The sequence below is a fragment of the Gopherus flavomarginatus genome, chromosome 7 (genome assembly GCF_025201925.1).
Source record: "Gopherus flavomarginatus isolate rGopFla2 chromosome 7, rGopFla2.mat.asm, whole genome shotgun sequence".
Lineage (NCBI taxonomy): Eukaryota > Metazoa > Chordata > Testudines > Testudinidae > Gopherus > Gopherus flavomarginatus.
The window spans coordinates 74,207,700-74,231,068 of record NC_066623.1 but is presented as its reverse complement, the minus strand read 5'-3'; the positions used below and the strand labels follow the sequence as shown (position 1 = coordinate 74,231,068).

At 42.4% G+C, this 23,369-nt stretch overlaps 1 protein-coding gene across 1 annotated transcript in view; it reads right to left on the bottom strand.

Moving 5' to 3' along the window:
• Positions 1–1,023: 1,023 nt before the first annotated feature.
• Positions 1,024–23,369, bottom strand: part of HENMT1 (HEN methyltransferase 1) — a 38,193-nt gene continuing 15,847 nt past the window's right edge. Inside the window, exons 4-8 of the mRNA XM_050963463.1 lie at positions 20,508–20,620; positions 15,919–16,053; positions 13,748–13,930; positions 4,672–4,849; positions 1,024–3,671 (exon numbers count right to left, since the gene is read on the bottom strand). Of these exons, the coding sequence (XP_050819420.1) occupies positions 3,237–3,671; positions 4,672–4,849; positions 13,748–13,930; positions 15,919–16,053; positions 20,508–20,620 (1,044 nt within the window). The 3' untranslated portion in view covers positions 1,024–3,236. The remainder of the gene's footprint in view (positions 3,672–4,671; positions 4,850–13,747; positions 13,931–15,918; positions 16,054–20,507; positions 20,621–23,369) is intronic.

Here is a 23,369-nt window from a genome sequence, read left to right as displayed (position 1 = left end):
GAGCCACTTAAAGACTCGCCGGAAACAGACAAGAGTGGAGGAGCTTAATCACTGCCTTAAACGCCAGAGGCGTAATAGGAACATGATGATGATGATCGAGCAGCAGTAGCATTGTCAGAGGGAGAAGCTCTCTTGCCAACATCTCTCAGTCCACACCAATGCTTACATCAGTGTAAGTTAGGTCACTTGGGGGGTGGCTTATCACACACTTAAGTGACATAAGTGGTATTGTAGACATAGAACCATGGCTTAGGCTATCATTGATTTGCAATAATAGCTTGGGCAAGTCACATGACTTCACTATGACTCTGAACACTTTTACAAAGAAGTTTACCTACCTCCCTCCCTCCCTCACTGGGATTTATGTCTTAACATTTGTAAAGTGGTTTGAGGTCTTCCTATGAAAGGCACCACAGAAGCACAAATTATTTATTCTTGGATTCTTTCTTCTCCCTTTTAAAATGTTAACATTCAGTACTAATTTCTACTAGTCGAGATTATAGAAGGAAAAAGTAATCACTCCTGTTATGGGGAAGTGGATTTTTTCGGAGGATATTATAAATCCTTTGGGATAAAGGTACCCAACCCAATATTCATATAGACCAATTTCCAACTGGGTTTACAGAACAAAATGTTAGGGGTCTGATCTTTCCAAAAAGAGTGTTTCTATGAGCACCCCTATAATTAGAGGTAATGTGACATCATAATCAAGGCAAATATTGTTCCAATTCTGCCAGAGCCACCTGTTCCTTATTTTAAATGACCAGGCTACAAAGTACACTAAATAAAGAAATACCAACAAGAAAAAACAGAGTGGAGAAGGAAGGTTGGGGGGGAACAAAAAATCTTAACGGACGTAGTATCTGCTAAATGTGCCTTACACCACTGAGTTGCAGAGATATCCTCAAAAAAAATGGCCAAGCGAATGGTACTGAACTCTGCAGTAATTAAATAAATTAAATTAAATAAATTTTGGTTCATTATTAGCCAAAGAACAGTTTATTTACAAGCTTTGAAGTTCACATGTGTAACATTTAAGGCATTTTACAAGATAACTGTACAGCCACAAAAGGAAAACAAAAAAACCACCACCCACCACTGAGGAAGTAGTTCTAAATAGTTTTGATTTTTTGATTACAAGTTAACATTTTGTAAGCATAGCTGTTTAACAGGGATGAAAAAATTCCACACAAAACAAAGTAAAAGTATCAAGAAGTTATAAAAGCATTTGAAGGGAGGTAGAATGCTTCAAAGCATTTGTCTCTTTCAGAGAAACTCATCCTACTTATAGATTCTGAACCTATCCCTCTCCTCTAAGTTACTGCCCCCCTTTTCTGTCTGGTCCTTCACCATGAATGATTTAAGAGTTGAAAGAGGGCCAGAAGAGACAAAATCCCCCCCCTCCATTCTGAAGATGGAGCAAAGGCCATTCTCAGTCATCCTCTACAACACTAGTTAGCCTTTTCACAGAAGTGCTTTACATTTTTGTAAATATGTCACAAACGTTAGGCCTGACCCTGCAGCATTTACCCCCTCCCCCCAATACTGCCAGTGACATCAGTGGGAGCATCCAAGGAGTGAGGCCTGTTCACTAGTTAATTATGAAATACCCATGAGAAACGTTTTAGCATTTATCAGATATTAACAAAAGAAAACCATGTGCCTTGACCTAGTCACATCAAAAATACTACTTATCTTGGACAAAGGAGAAAAGGGAGGGGAAAATTTTGCAACATGTGTGAACATGCTATTCTTGTGCATACATACATTTTAGTTCTTAGACAGTAATAAATAGTTAGTAGTTTGTTTACTGCACATTTTTATATGTGAGATATCCTTGTCTAAGGCAGGCAGCCAGGCCAGCTCTTTCTAGTAGAATCATCTCCTTGGCCTAAATCACAAGCTCCACTATCACTGGTATTGCACAGCCTTCTATTTCTATTGAGAGTATTAGGAATAGCATGTATTTTTAGGGACCAATTACTTATTACTTTGAGGGTAATTTTTCCTTAAAGCAGATCTAGGTTTCTTTTATTAAAGATTTTTAAACAGAAGTCAGCGATATTTAACAGAAAATGGTGGGAACACATTTTATTTAGTAATATAGTACTCTTACATTTTAATGTCTGCTACTTTCCCATCAGATTATTCTCATTGAACTTCCCCTGTGACCACTAACAACTGTACCACTTTTCCCATTAACCTAGAAGCAGCATTTGACTTTCTCCAAGCCTGAAACTGTGCTCTGGGTTGCAATGACATCCATTGAAAGTGGTTTTTTTAAATAAACACTACCTAAAGTTGTGAGACTCTCACGTTAAAGGGCACTATGCAGGTACAGAGGAAGACATATCCATCAAGTTATGTCCATGGGATCAGTGCTGCTACAATAAGATGACCAAAAAAGTGAAGGAGAAAGAAAACATAAGAACTGGTACAATGGCTATGTCCATCTTTCCATTAGTGGCTGATTCTACAGGAATATTTGTAGTTCTGTATTAGTCCAAATTTATGCTTTTTTTCCCCTCTCTTCTCCCCCCATCCTGAAACATATCTTCTACCTGTTGCTTTTATTTCTCTTCCAGCTACACTATACAGTGATCAATAAGAGAGGCTTTCTGAATTTCCATTTCTCTGTCTTCACATTCACCTTTCAACCAAAAAAATAAAATTAACTTACCTACATTTTTTTTGCTTGTAAGTTTTACCAAAAATATTAACATTTTTGTCCTCCTTACCCAATAGCTTCTTTTATAGCTGATATGATATAATTATAACTGTTGTCTAGGTTTTAGCATTAGAATCAATATGTGAAACCTATAGCTAGAGAGGTGGTGAAGCTGTAGTGCTCTGCTGCACCACCAGTCACATGACTAGTCTTGGGGGGCTCAGTTACAGCTAGTGCAATCTGTATATATACTCCCAACATATCTAAATGAGTGTAATTATGATACTTGAGAGAGAAATAAGGGGAAAGCAAACAAAACATGGCTAAATAAACTATTGCCCTTCAATGGCAGTTGGATGCCTAACTGCTCCCTTTTGTGCCTTTGAAAATCTGCCCTATAATCCTTAAAGGTGCTGCCTTTAGCAAGCAAAAATTCTAGGTCCCGCTAGAAATATTTAAAACTAAAAAAATATTATAAGTGAGTGCTGTAACTAGTCACTATATGGAAATAACATCAGCATGAATCTACTAACAAGGTTTTCTTTGTCACCACAGTTTGAAGAGTTTTCTAATTCTCTTGTTCTTCATTTTCATATTCGATAGTGACTACCACGGCAGAACCATCACTGCTCAGTGCTACTTTGCCAGCAATAAGCTTGCTTAACTTCTCAAAGGTGCCACAAAGTTGATTCACTTTTGGCATAGAAAAGATTTTTGCCAGAGGTATATAAACGGTGTTTCCATCGATGAATGGCTCCATGCTTCGATCAGCAGCAAGTTTTTCAGTTACAGCTAGAGAAAGGTTCTTTGAACACGTCATGAAATATTTAAATGGCTGGAATTTGAGTTTTGGCTCAATGCCATCACTATGCTCCTTACACTCAGACTTGAAATTGCCCAGTAGTTGTCTTTTAATGATGTCTGCTCCGAAAAGAACTTCACTGACCACTGCATTCTGCAGGTACTTTTCATCTTTAAGACTTGGGTACACTGCCTTGAATACCTTTATAATGTGCAAAACCCCAAAATATTTAACATTATGACAGACCCAGAAACAACAGAAGTCTCCAAAACAAAGCACGCAAACGTCACCGCCCAAAACAAAGGCATATCCAAGGCCACTCAATAATTTGAGCTATATGGGTGGGAGGCATTGCTGAGTACTGTTTTGGGTAAGAGTGTGTGAGAGAGACAAGCAGAAGGCAGACAGTAACAGGCTTGGGCCTTGTCTACAATACACAAAAGTCAAGCTTTTGTCAACAAAACAGCGGCGGTGTACACACTGAAATGCTCCTCCCGCCAATGTAACTCACCTCTTATGCCGACATACTAAAACAACCTCAACAAGAGATGTAGGGCTTATATCATTGTAATGAGGGTGATGCAGTCTCTGTGTAGCCACTGCATTCCTTACATCAGCTGTTGGCTGTCATAATTGTCAATTTCATGGCTCTGCTGGAGTTGTGAAATTGACAAGAAAGCCGGCTCCCAAGCCAAGGTGCTACCCAGTCTCTGCTGCAAGGTGGGCTGCCGCCTAGGCTCCCAGTTTGGTCTGCTGCCTAGGCTTCCCACTACCTGCTGAGAGTCCTACTGGTTCCCAGTGTCCGTCTCCCTGCTGAGACCATGGCAGCTGACCAGATTCTGGGCATGGATCTCCCTGCCACAGGCAAGAAGTCATAACATCAGCCTGAATGTTTGGTATTTTTAAAAACATAATCACAGGCTTATTCTTTTCTCAGTGCTCTTGAGTATGAGCTGGTCTACACTGGGAATTTACATCAGCATAGCTACGTATCAGGGCTGTGAACCCCTCCTGTCAGTGTCGGCAGTATCTACACTGAAGCACTGCAGCCGAGCCACTGTAGCATGTAGCAATAGTCAACTCTGGTATACACATAACCCTTATGATTCTGTGTCACAAAACTATCCCTTTGTTGTTATTTATTGATCCCTATACAAAGTAAACTAAATGGATATGTAGAGGGAGAGCAGGAGATACTTACAGTTTTGTAAGCATGTTCCGTGTGTTTCTCAGAGTTAACAGTTTCACCATTCTTTGGATATTTTCTCACAAACACACCTATTTGCGTACAAAACCCAACATCCTCAGTTCCAGGTGGTGGGGTCCCAAGTCCAGTAAATTCCACTGTATAATCATAGCGAGTAGCTGCAGCTACTGCCCTAAGAAAAATAATGTAATCTTATTATATTGAATGGTCATATTTGTAATGTGATGAAGAAATATAAACACCAGTGCAAAAACTAAAACCCTGATCCTGCTAGCTCTTATGCACTTGTTTAACTTCAAGAATATTTATTTCAATGGGACTACTCATGTGCTCGAAGTTAGGCTCATATATAAGCATTTTCAAGATCAGAGCCTTAGTCTGTAGTACTATGAAATCAGATTAAATCAGGGGTAGGAAAACTATGGCCCGTGGGCCAGATCCGGCCTGTCAGGGCTTTGGATCCAGCCCGTAGGGCTAAGGCAGGCTCCCTGCCTGCTCTGGCCGCGCTGTTCCTGAAAGTGGCCGGCACCATATCCTTGAGGCCCCTGGGGACAGGGAAAACGGAACCACGGCCAATGGGAGCTGCAGGGGGCAGTGCCTGCAGGCGAGGGCAGCACGCGGAGCCCTCCGCTTTCCCCCTCCCCAGGGGCTGCAGGATGTGGTGCTGCTGCTTCTGGGAGCAGCACAGGGGCAGGGCAGGCAGGCAGCCTGGTTGAGCCCCGCTGCGCATCGCTGCCACCTGGAGCCGCTCAAGGTAAGTGGTGCTGGGACAGAGTCCACACCCTGCACCCCAACCCCCTGCCCTGAGCCCCCTGTCGCACCCCTCCTGAACCTCAACCCCCTCCCTGATCCCCCTGTCACACCCCAACCCTCTGCCCCAAGCCCCCTCCCGCACTCTGAACCCCTCCCTATACCCCAACCCCCTGCCCTGAGCCCCCTCGTACACCCTGCACCCTTCCTGCACCCTAACCCCCTGCCCTAGATTCATAACCCTGCATGCAATATCCCACCCAGATGTGGCCCTCGGGCCAAAAAGTTTGCCCACCATTGGGTTAAACTGTTATTTCTACATTTTTAAATAAACCAAAATTCCTTTAATATTTCGCAAGCACTTGCTGGAAAATATACATATTCATTATTATACATATTATTATTACGCTCTCTCAGTAAAGCAGACAGAATTAATAAAAATACAACAGCTTATGGAAAACATCAGCTTTTTGTACTTTGTCAAGTTTTCAGAATTTAATCACACACTATTATCTTTTGAGAAAAGTGCATTTAAAAAAGACAATACTGGCTAAATGATATAAATATATGCTTGAATCTCAAAGTCTGCAGGCCCAGTACAGCTATACTAGTATCTGAAAGCCCATACTGTTGTAGAGGTGTAATTTATGAAGTCAAAATAGCTGAGAACTTAAAATTTGCATGGTACCAGACGATGAATCTCAGTGATAATTGAATCTGGTGATAGTCTAAACAAAAGAATCATGCTTGCAGCTGCTTCCTTTGCATCACACTTACTCAATCTAGGCTTCAGAGTGATGTTTGGGGTTAGAGTGTGCTGGTTGTGTTGCTGTGTGGGTGGTTGTATTGTATTGCGAGATTTGTATTTATTTGTGTAGGTGGTAAATAAAGGGTGTGTGCTGTGGTGAGGGACTGTGTGTGTTTGGGGCTACTGTGTATGCTGGCTGTGTTTTTGTGTAGGTGGTTGCATTGATTTGTGTCTGGAGGAGATGTGCTGGGAGATTTGTGTTGATTTGTACATATAGAGAATGAGGGATATATGCTGCAGTGAGGAGCTGTGTGCTCTTAAGGTTATTGTGTGTGCTAGTTGTGTTTCTGTGTGGGTGGATTTGAAAAACTGACAGTTGGGTCATGTCTCCATCATCTGTGCAGTCTCCCTTATACAACCAATTAAACTGCTACATGCAATATAGCTGTATAAGAGGGGTGGTGATTGGTTTAGTTACCTCTGGTATCACAATGGTCTTCTAGGGACTCTTGGCATGGCATAGAAACATGTCTTGCTGTCTAACAGATTTAATTTGTAAAGTCAAAACGTCTGAGAACTTAAAAACTGGACAGTAACAGGCTGTGACACAAACCTGATGATATTCTGAACAAAAAGAGAAGCCTAGAATGTTGAGTCAGTGTGATGCAAAGAAAACAGCTGCAAGCATGCTTGCAGCAGTTCCCATCACTTCTCACTGACTCTACAGACATAATAAGGCTTCAGAGTGACAGTTTTGACTCTTATATAGATGAGGAGAACGGAGACATCTCAGGTCTGTAACAGTGTGCATGAGAATCATATTAAGGTGAGAAAGAGATCTAAAAGGGCCACCTCTCTTCCTCTGCACTATTCCAAGGATATGGTGGCCAATAGGTATGATAAAGCTGGCGTAAGGTAAGGCCACAAACTTGATGGTATAGCCAGGCTGAACCACATTCAGGACCCACTTGTCCGTTGTTATCGCTCTCCATGCTAGAAGAAATAGTTTGAGACAGCCCCAGAAAGGGGTGTCTGGCAAGAGCTTTGGGGTGCAAAGTGATTGGCGGCTCTCTAGTTGCACTCAGAAATATTGCTTATGAAGATTGAGAGTGCTGCACATAGGATTGCACCGTCAGAACAGGTGAATGGGATCTGTGAACCTTTGAGTGTTTCTGTGGAGGCTTGTAGGCCTTAGAATTGGGGAGACCCGTAGCATTTCATAAGCAGCAAATGGTAAAATTTCAGCTTTGGCACTGGCAGATATATGCCTAAGGAACACAAGATGATTCTGGAGTCTTTCAGTGAGTGCAAGGAACCATCTGTCTTCTGATTAAAGAGATGTGACTCATCAAAAGGTAGGGCTAGATTGTGTTCTGTACCTCCCTAGGGAAACCTGAGGAATTCCTTCCTCATGACAATTCCAATCACCAATATGCACAAGGATGTGTCTGCTAAATAAACCACAGCCTAAAGTATGGACTTAGCAACCAACTTGTCTTCCTCTAAAAAAGCTCTGAGTTGGGCATGATTCCACTGAGGTAGCTTATCTGCAAAATCTGCCATCTGCCCATATTTTAAAAAATAATTTGGCCATCAGCGCCCAGTAATTTGGGATCCCGAACTGGAGGCTGGCAAAGAAGACTCTTCAATCCATATAGTCTAATCTCTTGCCCTCCTTATCGGCGGATGTGGAGAGTGGATGTTGCTGTTTAACCTGCTTCCCAGCAGCCTGACTCACCAGGGAAATGGCAGAAGACATGAGAACTGAAATTCAGACCCTTGGGGGGACATAGTATCTCTTTTCCTTCTCTTTCAGGGTGGGGGCACACGTTGTGTGCCAATTGTAGAATGGCACTGTTGATCAATAGGGCCACTCTGGCTGGTACCAATGCATGCAAAATATCTAGTACAGTAACTCCTCACTTAAAGTTGTCCCAGTTAACATTGTTTTGTTGTTAAGCTGCTGATCAATTACGGAACATGCTTGTTTAAAGCTGTGCAATGCTCCCTGTAGCGGGATGGTCCTGAAGGGCTTGAAATCAGCCCTGGGACAGGGCTGAGGCTGTGAGAGGGCTGCTGCTAGGAAAAGCTGATTGGAGAACCAGCCACAGATGCAGACACGCCCCTATCAGGGCCCAGCTGGCTCTTATAAGAGGGCAGTGGGACAGGAGCACACAGAGAATCTCTCTCTAGTGGTAGAGAGGAAAGGGCCTGGCTTCCTGGAAGCTGAGAGGGTACCAAGACAGCTGGGGGAAGGCCCGAGGAGCTGGGGAGCTCTGGCCTAGAAACCCCCCAGGCTGCAGGCCTTGTTAAAGGCCAAAGAAGGGTACTGGGGTTGCAGAGGGCAGCCCAAGGGCAGGCAGAGGCCGCAAGTCCAAAACCCCCCTTGCATATGATGAATGCGTGTACACTGCAGTCTGCCCCAGTGACTGAGGGCTAGACGGTGACTGGCAGTAGCCATATACTGAGTGAGGTGAGGATATGGGGTTGGGGGTTTCCAGGCCTGAAAGGGGCACCAGTCCTGGAGGGACTTGGGCCCAGCGGCAAGCAGGACACTGGCCTGCAGAGGGTGCTCTAAAGCTGGAAAAGGTAATTCCCTGGACAACCAGCAGGAGTTGTCTCCCTGTTACACTCCCTTATAATATTGTTTGGCAGCCACCTGCTTTGTCCTCTGCTTGCAGAAAGAGCAGCCCGTTGCAGCTAGCTGGTGGGGGCCTGGAACCAGGGTGGACTGGCTGCCCCCCTATCAACTCCCTGCTCCCCTAAGTTCCCTGTGCAGCAGCTGCCCAGCAAGCTATCAATTCCCCCCACTACCATGTGCTGCTCCTGCTTGGTGTGCAAAGGTGGAGGGGCTAATATCAGGGTGTCCCCCTCCTCCCTACTCCTGCTGTTACAGTGGTGGTGCCCAAGGAGATGAGTACCAGTGACTCCTGGGCTGAGGTAAGGGAATGTATTGTCACGGTGCCATTGGAACCCTTTGACAGTTAGATCTTCGTAACAGTAGCGGCGGACCATGCATAACATCTGGATCCTCAGACTCAGAGGAACCAGAGTCCTGTACAAATGGCAGTGCTCATGGAGCCAACTGAATGGAATGTGTTGTAGGAAAATGGCCAGAAGGTGGTGGATCCGAGATGATATACAGAGACTTCATCTTTTCCTGGGAGAACAGTTCATGAGATCCTGGAGTACTTCAGAGTTTTCCTGGAGTCAATGGTACATGGTCTCTGGACGGAATGGGGGCCAGTAAGGGGATATGTCTCTGGTCTGACAATTTACAAGGCGCTGATGGAGCCAATGCAGGATGGGTCTGTGGGTCCAGAACCGGGACTGGAGGATCTGGTGAGCGATGTGACTTCTTGCTGCACCTGTGGGTCTTGGAACGCAGTCTTGCTCTGTGGCCAGAACTCGAAGATGGTGCGGGGTCTTTCTTAGATCTGGAGGAAGACTTCCTGCCATGCTTATGCACATGCTTCCATGACCCATGGCTAGGCCTTAGTGCGGGGTCCATAGCACTTCTACCAGCAGAGCCAGACTCAGGCTCTGGAGTAGGAGGCACACTCTTGTACACCTGCCTAAACAGCCCAGGGGGGGATCTGTGGCCCCATGGCGACTTCCATGAGGTGCTTCTTAAGACAGAAGACTGATTTCCAAAGTACGAGCAGGGAAGGAGAGGCAGACACTGTACCTGGACGTAGTGTGGGTTACCCCTAAACAGTACAGACAACATTGATGCTCGTTGCTGAGGGAAAACTGATGAGGGCAGGAACTACAGACTTTGAATCCCAGCCTTTTCAGCATAATCCAGTATCCCAACCTGGATGGTGGGATGAAGATAATTTGGTGGGAAACTGCAGAAGTGGAACTCAAAGTCTTTAATCATACCAGAACTTTCAGAAAGAAGAAAATTACAGTACTACAAAAACAGCAAAAAAACCAAACAAACCTTTTGACTATATACAGTATCCAAAACTGGACACTGGGGGAGCAGAGAGGGATGTTTACGAATTGTTTGGCAGGAAACTGCCAAAGCAGTGTTCCCAGCCCTTAAACCTACTAAAACTCTAGAAACAAGAAAACTATGTAAGAATCCTGACTATGTACAAAAATCCAAACTTTTTTTTCCCCTGAAAAGTTTGGAAAATGCATCACCAAAAACAAGAAACCAGCAGAAGTTCCAACTCAGACCGTGCAGTGGTAAGAAGGAACTGAAGACACAGTCGCCTTGGGTGAAACCACAAGGCCATGCAAAGGTGCATGCATGGACCAACAGACATTAGTCCTTTGAAAAAGCTCTGGCTCTAGGCACATAGTGCATGCCCATAACCCTGAGTGGAATACAATAGGGACCATCACTCAAACAAGAACCATCACAGATGTATAGTTAACAGATGGATGAATTGCAGACAACAAGCCTCAGAAAATTCAAAGCCAGAATAGCAGTTCATACAGCAGTTACTAAAAATAAATAAAAGTAGTATGGAAAAAAGTTTCCAAGATAGATATGAGAATCTCCCAACTTAAGTTGGGCTCTTACCAATATAATAACCTGAGAGATGGTTTTATTTTTTTTTAAGTATTTGTTAACACTGCTGTGCAAAGTTCTTTACCTTAAGTTGTCCAATATAACAGAAGTCCAATTCAGACTGTTACCTAAATTTGTCGGCAAAAGGTAAAGACAAATTGACTGGTTCAAATTGAATTGGTTAGGTTAAAAGAACTGTGATAGGAGGCCCTCCCCAGCACCATGGGTGTATTGTTTCAGGCACTCAGTGGAGAGGTATCAGCATGGGGGACAGGGGTTGGGGACACCCTGGCTAATGGCTCCTACAGGCTCAGCTGCTAGTCCCAGCTGGGCTGAGGAGGACAGGACTTCCTCTTCCCCTGCAAGGAGGGGATGGGTCAGATCCACCCCCCAAAACCTCCCCTGGCTGCAGGAAGCTCCACACACCTGCTTCCTGTTACCCATCGCTCCTCAGCCGTGGCATAAGGGGTCACTGTATGCTGGCAGTTGCTCCCCCGTCCACTCAACCTCCATGCATCCAGACCCCCCCATACCCAACCCCTCCCCGAGGCTCACTCCCCCTGCACCTGAACCCCACCCCACCCTCCTGGATCTGTATACCCACTGAGCCCCTCCTCTCTGCATCCACCTCAGCCCCTGCACCCAGACCCCACCTTTCTGAGCCCTCCAAACTCAAACCCCATCCTGAAGAGCCCCACTTCCATTGCACCTGGACCCCTACACTGAGCCCCAATGACCAGGATCCTCACCCCTCCAAGCCCCACTCTCCCAGCACCCAGACTCCTCTCTTTAGCCTCCCAAACCCAGACCCCCCCTCACTTAGGCCCAACTATCTGCACCTGTACCCCCTGCAGAGTCCCATTCCCCCTGCACCTGGAACCCCCCCAACAAGCAACAAGATGATCCCCTTCTGCACCTGGATCCCCACACTGAACCGCTCACACCCAACTGCCCCACAGAGAAGCCTCTCACTCCACACCAGGATCCCCCCACACTAAGACCTCACCTGGACCTGCCAGGCTGAGCCAGCCTGCCTTCCTCACACCTGGACTGGGGACTAGGGCTGGGCAGGTTTGCGAGACTCTGTCCCTCTCACTAGCTATCCTGGTGTACCTGGCATGGAAGGGCAGGGCCCCAAGGTGATCCTGGGGCAGGCCCAGCCCTTGCACTGTGTCAGGGTCGGGTGCAGCCTCACCGCCAAATCCGTGTACTGGGGGGCAGAGGTTGCAGGGTGATCTCTCATCTCCTTGCAGACAATGGCCAGTGCTCCCCACTGCCATTCTGGAGCCTCCACATTTGACAAATAAAATATGTAGAATTTTAAAATATTGTGCATAGAATTTGTTGGCACAGAATTCCCTCAGGAGTAGTCTTGGAGGCTTCTAGTAAGGTCACAAGCTGAGATAATGAGGTGCAAGTTTCTAGAAATGAGAGGAAATGTTCACAGTGAAATGTGTTTTGATTAATTAATGTTAATGGGATGCGGCTGGCACACCTTTTTGTGTGCAGTTTATCTGAGTGTCACTAAATGGTAGCATTATGGGCACAGATGGACTGGAAGGAACGAGCTTTAACATCCTGGCTACCACCCACACCGTCTCCCGGGACCCACCATGACATACTGGGCCTTCATAGTCTTGATTGTGAGAAACACAGGGGGAGGGAGGATAAGACTGAAGTCTATAAAATCATGACTGGTGTGCAGAAAGTAAATAAGGAAGTGAAAGAATTAGGGGTCACCAAATGAAATTGATAGGCAACAATTTAAAACAAACAAAAAAGTATTTCTTCACAAACACACAGTGAACCTGTGGAACTCCTTGCCAGAGGATGTTTGGAAGGCCAAGACTATAATAGGGTTCAAAAAAGAATTAGATAAATTAATGGAGGGTAGGTCCATCAGTGACTGTTAGCCAGGATAGGCAGGGATGGTGTTTGCCTCTGTTTGCCAGAAGCTGGGAATGGGCGACAGGGAATAAATCACTTGATGATTACTTGCCCTGTTCATTCCCTCTGGCACTGGCCACTGTTGGCAAACAGGATACTGGGCTAGATGGACTTTTGGTCTGACCCAGTAATGCCATTTTTATGTTCTTAAACATCTTTACCAGAAAAGGCCAGAGAGAGAGAACCGCTGCCACCACCAGAAATCCTGAATACTACCTGGAATGTAAGAGTTGGGTTCCTGCTCACACCCTTTCCCTTGAGAGTTCTTTTCCTTCTTGCAATGTATTTCTTCCTCTTTTCTATTTCTGTTTTTTGCCTTCTGTTTAATAAGAATCTGGTTTAGCCTGCATCTTTTGCAATACTGATGTGAGCTCACAACTAGTGAGGCAGCTAAAAGCAATCCCCCAAACAACCCAAAGCTGGTACCATTTTGCCAGCTCTTGGACTGGCTGATAAGAGCATGTGTTATGCACCTGTGTTTCTCCAGTAGTGAGGCTGCAAGTGAGGGTCAGCACCAGAGACAGAAGCTGCATTTTCTATATTTGGTATTCTTTTCTGTTCCTATTTGTGTGTGCTTGTCTTGTTTTGTTTTCAAGGAAACAGGACTGGACTTTAAACAACAACAGCTCCTAATCAGCACAACTAAATTCTTCTCTTTTCCCAAAAAAGCACAGTTATTACCATGTTTACTACCATCCAAGACTGTAAAAACAAGGTATTTTACCCACAAAAACTCTCTACAGCTAAAGGGAAAATTGGATATTGTTAAAATGAAAATCTTACTTAAAACTTCACATTTCAAATGTTTTAGCTATTTTTCCTTCTTTTTCTGTATATTTACCCAAAAGTTTAAAGATTTTTACAACTGTTGTTACAATGAGAGTAAGCCAGTGGCAACTTGACAAAAAAAAAAACCCAGCCCACACTTATCTCTTTAATGTAACAGTATACAAGGGGTTCATTAACATATTATCCCTAGTTGGGCCCAAGACACTCACCAACCACCCTCACACAAACTGTATTTAAAAAGTGAATCTCTACCATTGCTTTTTACTGTTTTAAGTACAAATAATGTAATGTACAGTAACTAGCAAACTCACCAACTTTGAAATTGTGCTCGGTCCCATTCAAATTTATGGTCTGAATGTCTGAACAGTGTCACTCCTGGGAGCAAAGGGTTAAATTCTGAGTTTGGAGTGCTGATTACAACCATGGCTGGAGCCATAAAACCAAATACCACTTCTGGAAACTTTTCCAGTTCTGCTGTTTCCAGGTGCTCTATTCTGAAAAGGATAGGATTACATAGGTCCATAAAGTCTTACAGGGTCTTTTGACTTTCTCTACAATCAATTCAACTAGACTATGCATGTCCTAATATTTTAGTCATGTGGTTAAAATGTGCTGCAAAGTGAATAAATATAAGTTGTCAAAGGGGATTCTCTACTATTTTTCATAATCTCTCCCTCTTTGATACTTTTTCTTCCACTCTTCTATCGACACACTGCCCAAGGTTCCTAATATGATGAACTTCACACATTAGAAAAATCAGCCACAGCCTGCTAATCTTCCATTTGAATTATGAAAATGTTAAATGTACAGGATTGAACAAGTTTGCTAAGAGTAAAGGCTTTAAACTATAATTTCAACCCTCCTGACCTCAATGAGTCTTACCACATTACAAAGTACAATGCAAAGGAAGAACAGAATGAAATGTATCAGAGGGGTAGCCATGTTAGTCTGGATCTGTAAAAGCAGCAAAGAGTCCTGTGGCACCTTACAGACTCAGACGTATTGGACCATGAGCTTTTGTGGGTGAATACCCACTTTGTCGGATGCATGTAGTAGAAATTTCCAGAGGCAGGTATAAATATGCAAGCAAGAATCAGGCTAGAGATAATAAGTAAGTTCAATCAGGGAGGATGAGGCCCTCTTCTAGAAGTTGAGGTGTGAACACTAAGGGAGGAGAAACTGCTTTTGTAATTGGCTAGCCATCCACAGTCTTTGTTTAACCCTGAGCTGATGATTTGCAGATGAACTGAAGCTCAGCAGTTTCTCTTTGAAGTCTGGTCCTGACGTTTTTTTGCTGCAGGATATCTACCTTTAAATCTGCTATTGTGTGTCCAGGGAGGTTGAGGTGTTCTCCTACAGGTTTTTTTAGATTGCCATTCCTAATACCTGATTTGTGTTCATTTATATCCTTTTATGTAGGGACTGTCCAGTTTGGCCAATGTACATAGCAGAGGGGCATTGCTGGCATATGATGGCGTATATTACATTGGTGGACGTGCAGGTGAATGAACTGGTGATGGTGTGGCTGATCTGGTTAGATCCTATGATGGTGTCACTGGTGTAGGTATGTGGGCAGAGTTGGCATCGAGGTTTGTTGCATGGATTAGTTCCAAAGTTAGAGTTACTATGGTGCGATGTATAGTTACTGGTGAGAATATGCTTCAGGTTGGCAGGTTGTCTGTGGGCGAGGACTGGCCTGCCACCCAAGGCCTGTGAAAGTGAGGGATCATTATCCAGGATGAGTTGCAGATCACTGATGATGTGTTGGAGAGTTTTTAGCTAGGGACTGTATGTGATGGCCAGTGGAGTTCTGTTGGTTTCTTTCTTGGGCTTGTCTTGCAGTAAGAGGCTTCTGGGTACACATCTGGCTCTGTTGATCTGTTTCCTTATTTCCTCATGCGGGTATCGTAGTTTTGAGAATGCTTGGTGAAGGTTTTGTAGGTGTTGGTCTCTGTCTGAGGGGTTGGAGCAGATGCGGTTGTACCTCAGTGCTTGGCTGTAGACAATGGATCGTGTAGTGTGTCCGGGATGGAAGCTGGAGGCATGAAGGTAGGCATAGCGGTCGGTGGGTTTTCGGTATAGGGTGGTGTTAACGTGACTGTCACTTATTTGCACTGTGGTGTCTAGGAACTGGACCTCCCATGTAAATTGGTCCATCTGAGGTTAATGGTGGAGTGGAAGCTGTTGAAATCGTGGTGGGATTTTTCCAGAGTCTCCCCAGCTAAAACCTCTCCAACATTATCTCTAGCCTGATTCTTGCTTGCATATTTATACCTGCCTCTGGAAATTTCCACTACATGCATCCGACGAAGTGGGCATTCACCCACGAAAGCTCATGCTCCTACACATCTGTTAAGTCTATAATGTGCCACAGGACTCTTTGCTGCTTTTACAGCATGGAACGTGGAATTCTGCTCTATGAATATTTATATTTACAATGTGTTGGATAAGAAAAACTAGAGCACGTAAGCTTAATACTCACAATTCAATGCACGTTACCAAGTCAAAACCAAGCATGCAAGGATCTTTATGAGCAACTGAGCCATGATGCAAGGTCACAGTTAGAGATCTTTCACTTGGTTGCAGATAGTCAGCAGGGAGGGGAGACAACATATGCCTAGGAAAAAATTCAAAAACAAACAGTTGTTGACCTAAAAACTCTATATCCTTATAAAGGCTATTAGCTTGGCTATGTGAGCAAGTGTACTTACATGCTATGTAGTTGTGCTAAGAGGAAGAAAATGCCAGCTTGCTAAAAATTATTAGCTCAGGAATTGTTAAGTAAGAATAAATATTGTTAGCAATATTCTTCACTAACCCCAACAAGTACCAGATATTCAGGTTAGCAAAATATAGTAAGTAAATAACAGATGTTTGATCATGCAGTTGGAGATTTATTGGAAAGTTTGTAAATATGCTAAAAATAAGTCTGTTTGTGAAAAACGGGAAATTAAAAAAATGAAACTGTAAACAATTCCTGTATAAAAATGCCAAGTTGTAAGCAAAATTAAAACCAGACAAATAGGTCAGGCTAATCATTAAGCTGCAAGGAGCAGTTCTCACAGACTTGACAATATACCTCTCTGTTATGCTGTAACAAATTCTATAATAAAATCAATTAAGGTGACTAAACTGAGGTTTCTTTAAGTACTGAGTAAATTGGAACCTCACTCAATTTGTAACACAATACAAGAAGGTTGAGACAAGATTCTTGTCCTGAGTCTGTCCTTAATAAGGGCCTCCTGTAAGAAGCTGTATACGCTTAACTCCTGTTGATTTCAATGGGAGTTGAGCATGTTCTGCAAGAAACAGGTACAGGAACATGCAAGACAAAAGGATAAGGACGCATTTGTAATTGTTTGGTGCTGAACAATTAAAATGACTCAATCTTCCTAAAAAACGTAAGTTCACTTTTTACCGAGGATAAGAACCTCTTACACTGCTCTACAGCCAAAATGCTTCTGAAATAAATGTAGTCCAACTTTACTAATTCTGGGTCACTGAGAATGAAAATGATGCTTAAAATTGTTGATTGGCTCTAGTTTTCAAGATATGCTATTGGGTCAGTATATACGACCCTTGACTTGGGAATGGCGGAGGATAAGTGAGTTATAAAGGGAAGGGATTTCAATTTAAACCAGAAATGACTAAAATACATCTTTGACTGGATCTATGAATAAATCTATGACTGGGTTTGGACAGTACTTGCTTTTTAGGCAAAACAATGAATGATGCAATCTGAAGCTGGTATTGGGTCATACATGATATGAATTGCATCACGTTATTCCTAGAAGTCATGGATGAAGCAATCATAACGAAGCTTACATCACTCTGCTGAACAAATTGCCCTATATCAGCTCTAGAAATCATACAGTGTGGTGCTCTCTTATTTGTCAGTGTTTGATTTTGCAAAGGGACACATTTCTGTTTAGCCAAAGTGAGCAGAGATGCCTGGTACTTGTGTGAACAGTGCAGATAACTTCCGCTATGTTTGTGGTGAAGTGACTTTTGCATCACAACAGCGCAGTATAACCACTATGGTTAAAAAAGCCTATCACCTTTCTTTTGGCTGCAAAACCGGAGATCAAGACAAGAGGTGGGCCCCACACATATGCTGCAACACTTGTGCAACAAATCTTGGCCAGTGGTTGAACAGGAAAAGGAAATCTATGCCTTTTGCAATGCCAATGATTTGGAGAGAGCCAACAGATCATCCCAGCAATTGTTACTTCTGCATGGTGCCTCCAGTTGGGAAAGGTGTGTCAAAGAAGAAAAAGTGGACTGTGCATTATCCAAACATTCCGTCAGCTATACGCCCAGTACCCCACGGAGAAGGACTGCCGGTTCCTGATGCACCAGAATCATTCTGACTTGAGTCAGACGAGGAAGAGGAAGAGGATGAAACTTCTGGTCCTGAACCATCAATGTCACAGGACCCACATCTTCTCACATCCTCCTCCTCTGAACCACACCTCATAACACAAGGTGAACTGAATGACCTTGTCAGGGATTTGGAACTACCCAAGAGTAAGGCAAAGCTGTTGGGCTCCAGACTACAGCAGTGGAATCTCCTGGCAGGCTATCAGGGCAAATGAAGCCCATCAATGCTTGCAGACTATTGTTGGACAGTGACAAGAGATGCTCCATTTAATGAATACAAGAGACAAGCCAAGAAACGCTGAGTAGACACTGAATAGGACTAAACTATGTACATAATAGTTTTTTGCCTTTTGTTTCATAATACATTTTATTTATATAACCCTTTTGCTGATTTTTAAAGTGTTACATAAACAGGACAGGTGAAATATTATCATGTAAAGCAACCATAAACACAGGAAAAGACCTAGGTTTATAATTTATGATTAAAACTCTACTATCTACACAATATACATAGACACAAAATGTAAAAACTTAAATATCTTAGAAACAGTAGCCAGTTGTTTTAATTGTCATATTTGAATTCAGCACATCAAAATACATAATAGCACATTTTATCTCTGAAGCAGACGACTTCTCAAAAAGTGTAGACTAGTGTTACCAGACAAAACAGTTTCCAGTACAATTTTGTCTTTAAAGACCATTTTTACTAGGAGAGGATTTTTGAGGGTCTCCTGGATAGTTGCTTAAAATGGAATCACTGCAGTACCTTACATAGAAAAATATCAACAAATCAATCTTCTGAGTGTGTCAATAGATTGGAAGCAAACAAAAGAAAAACCTACTATGTAAAGAGTGAAGTTAATTGAAATCTATAAATAAGTGCACAGGCTGAGGCTCCATCTTTAAATTATGATAATGTTTAAAAATCTATGGGACCAAACATAAGTTCCTGACTGGAAAAAAAATCAGCTTAGATGTTTTGCCTTGATTTTTTTACTTTGTTTTTCTTTTGAAATTATGAAGATTCTGCATACATTTTTCCTTATTACTCAATCACTGCAGCCTGGAGATATTAATAAAACTAGAACATAACCACAATGTCCTGTGTGGACTACACAGGACAATGGGAGGTTGACAAATGGTTGCTGCAGTAGTTGACTGATACAGGAAAAAATAGTAGATGAACGCTCAGCTTCACAACTACACAGGAAAAAACATTTAAGTTAAATGTGGAGTCTGAAACCTTGACTGTGATGAAGCGTCAAGTGAGAACTGATACAGAATTTTAAAAAAAAAAAATCTGAGCCCTTTTATGGGACCTGACCTTAAAGAGTCTTTCACCATGTGTATTGCAGATGAGGACCTGGGCCAAATCTCAGCCTCGAAGAGAAGACTGCACCGTCAATCAGGAGAGTACAGTTCTAAGTTCACACCAAACCTATTCAAGTATGGGGGAAGGAAGCAGACAAGAAAGCAGCATTTTTAGCTGCCTTTCGCTTTGTTTCTAACTAATATACTGTCTGAAGTTATTTGCTTCTTTCTGTGTTAACCTATCATATTTCTTGTGAATTGATGTGGCCAAAAAAAGCTTGTGATTTCTTCCCTTCAAAGGCAGTTTGACTTGGACATAGGCAGAACCCATAACTGAAAAATGGAAGTACGTAGTGTGTCCTTGGAATCTATGAAGTGCCTCTTATTGTTCGTTGGAAAAAGAAACAAACGTAATGCAAATAAGCAGCCACCTGCCATGACTATCTACAATAAGACAAGAAAGTAAGGGAGGAATTGGACCTCAGCAATAGTCCTCCAAGATGGCAAAAATCCTACTTCGTTGCCAGATATCTTTGAAGATAAGAGATGCTATTGTCAGTTTTGATGGCAACAGAGTTCCAGAAACATAGTAAACCGAGATGCTTACAAAAACCAAACCAAAACTAAAAAAACAATCCTTATAATTTCCAATTAAAAAGTTATTATGCATGCATATTAACCTCCTTTCACAACAAAATAACCAAAATTAATTGGTTATTGAAGACATTTGTAAAATTCCTTTTAAATTTTGTTTATAAATTATACATTATCAAATAACATATACAGTAATTAAATAAATAAATGCAAAGCTCCTTCACCCCGTGTAAATAACCACCACCAAGAAAACTTGTGTGTGGTACAATCTATATTCTACAGTTATCACTGGAGCAATGGTACTTTCAACTTCAACTTTTGTGTTCAGGAAACAGCGCTTTTTCACCAACTGGTCCGTAAATTTGGAACTCAGTCCTGACAGAGCTCACAAAACCACAACCCCACCTTTGCCTTCTCAGCAAACCCCATTTCTCTGACCTCACCTTCCCACAATAAAAACAGAAACAACAAAGTCCAATCCATATTGATTGGAAGGAAAAGGGAGCAAATATAACTTATGCAAATATCAATGTGGGGAAGTGCTCAGCTAATCATAAGGGTACCACATAAGAGCATAAACAGATTTGATGCCCATAGCATATGGCATACCAGTAGTTCTACAAAACCACCATACCAATTCCCAATATACTCAATCTTTACATACCAAATAGTTCAGAACTTTACATTTATCCTTATGCTGAATCTCTTGACAACTACTGCTGCAACATGCTGTTAGGATAACCAAATACTGAATTATTTAGAAAAATAATGCAAAAAGAATCTTACATTTTCTCCTTCATCACATTCTCCCTGATATCTAGCCCAGCGAGCACCTCAATGCATTTGCAGAATTTCAACATCCAGAGTAATGTACAGTCAGCACATCCCAAGTCTGCAACCTATAGATTTGAAAACAATGGCATCTTAATACCCCATATTCTTAAGTTATTTGTGTGATTCAAAAAATATGTTCTGCATTGATATTAAACAACATTTTTATGAAATAGGAATTAAATGCATGGCATTTCTATGACACCTTATAATGTAGTTTTACAAGAGTTACATGAATTCAAAAGATTCTTTACAAAGAAGGATATTTAGGCCCCAGTCCTGCAAACTGTTCTACACAGGTTGGTCTTTATGCAGTTAATAGGGCTCCACATGAGCATAAGGGTTCACTCCTGTGCAATAGTTTAGATCCTGATTCAGCAAAGACTTACATACATGCTCATAGGTGCTGGAACTAGGGGTACTCCTACAACCCCATCCTGAAGTAGTAATAACAACCCAAATACATGGGCTGCTGAAGGCGGAAACTCACTATAAAAATTGTTCTAGCACCACTGCACATGGTTAACTCTATGCAATGAGTAGTCCATTGATTTCATTGGGACTACTCAAAATGCATAAAGTTAAGAACCTGCCCAACACCATCTAGATAGGGCCCTGCCTAGCTATCAACAATGAATTGGTAGTTTCAATCCAGTTTGGGTTGTTTTGGGGGGGTTTTTTTTTGGGGGGGTAGGGTGGCGGGGAGGGCATCTATTGTAATCTCAAGGACTAGATGAGCATGCAAACTAAACAACCACTCAACATCCTGGTACTCCATGCAGATCAGGACTGAAGCACACTGAAGCTCAGCTGATGTGGGGAAGCCTAAGCTGCTTCTACTCAGGCTAAATCTAACCGTATGATAAACAGAGAACTCCAGTTTTTACACTAAATTAATTTACCGAAAAAAAATTAAAATTTTGCATTGCCAAGACAGGAGCATTAAAGCTTTATAGATACAGATGCAACAGAGCTACTGAACTGATTCTGTTCAAAACCAGATCAAAATGTCATCATCTCATAAAGTGGAACAGAAAAGTGCTTTATAAAGCAATAAATTAGCTATTGGTAATGTGAATACGTAAGAAACACAACTGTTATTATATGACTGCCAAAAGCTCACATATTCCCTGAGACATTAAAATCTGTTTCACAGAGACCAAATGTTGGGGAGGACACTGAGATTAATCCTAGATCTCAACATTTTTTTTATTTCAAAATTTAAAAAATTAAAAAGTTTAGCACTTTTCATTTTTCATCTTCAAAGCTTTTTAAAACAGTAAGTACCTTGACATCTTAAATTTCCAATGGAAAAAAGGACTCTTATTTTTGCCTAGATTGCATACTAACACTATCCCAGGTTCTTAATGTCTTTCGTTTGTGTGAGTGTGCATTTTTGTGTGAATGTGAGAGATGAGCTTGGCACTATATTGGCACTACAAAACAGAGAGACTGAAAGATGTTTAGGGCTTATCTTCATTGCAACAGTTGGCTTAACTTGAGGAGAGCAACCACTCTGCTAAGCAACACTGTAAATTACACAGAGTGTAATTTTGATTAGCAGCACAGGGCACATCTACACTGCAGCTGGCTGTGTGCCTCCAAATGCAAGTAGATACATGCTAGCATCGCTCAAGCTAGCATGCTGAAAATCACAGTGTGGACGTTGTAACATGGGTGGCAGCTCACGCTAGCCACTTAAGCGTGGCTGAGCTTGGACTCAGGCGGCTACCACAAGCTGCCACCTTGCTGCAATATCCATCACATTATATTTTTTAGTGTGCTAGCTCAAGCAAAGCTAGTGCAAGTCTTTCTACCCACTTTGCGAGTCATGTTTCTAGATGCAGAGCAGACATATAGGTAGAATGATTGGATTAACTGTTTCTGAGTTAAAAGAACAGGAGTACTTGTTGCACCTTAGAGACTAACAAATTTATTTCAGCATGAGCTTTCGTGAGCTACAGCTCACTTCTTCGGATGCATAGAATGGAACACACAGACAGGAGATATTTATACATACAGAGAACATGAAAAGGTGGAAGTATGCATACCAACAGGAAGAGTCTAATCAACTGAGATGAGCTCTCATCAGCAGGAGAAAAAAAAAAACCTTCTGAAGTGATAATTAAGATGATCCATAGAAGGTGTGAGGAGAACTTAACATAGGGAAATAGATTCAATTAGTGTAATGACCCAACCATTCCCAGTCTCTGTTTAAGCCTGAGTTAATTGTACCTAATTTGCATATTAATTCGAGTTCTTCAGTCTCTCTTTGGAGTCTGTTTTTGAAGTTTTTTTGTTGCAAAATTGCCACCTTCAAGTTTGTCACTGAGTGGTTAAGAGAGGTTGAAGTGTTCTCCCACTGGTTTTTGAATGTTATGATTCCTGATGTCAGATTTGTATCCATTTATTCTTTTGCGTAGAGACTGTCTGGTTTGGCCAATGTACATGGCAGAGGGGCATTGCTGGCACATGATGGCATATATCACGTTGGTAGATGTGCAGGTGAACAATCCCCTGATGGCGTGGCTGATGTGATTAGGTCCTGTGATGGTGTCACTTGAATAGATATGTGGACAGAGCTGGCATCGGGCTTTGTTGCAAGGATAGGTTCCTGGGTTAGTGTTCATGTTGTATGGTGTGCGGTTGCTGATGAGTATTTGCTTCAGGTTGGGAGGCTGTCTATAAGTGAGGACTGGCCTATCTCCCAAGATCTGTGAGAGTGAGGGATCATCTTTAAGGATAGGTTGTAGATCTTTGATGATGCGCTGGAGAGGTTTTAGTTAGGGGCTGTAGGTGATGGGTAGTGGCGTTCTG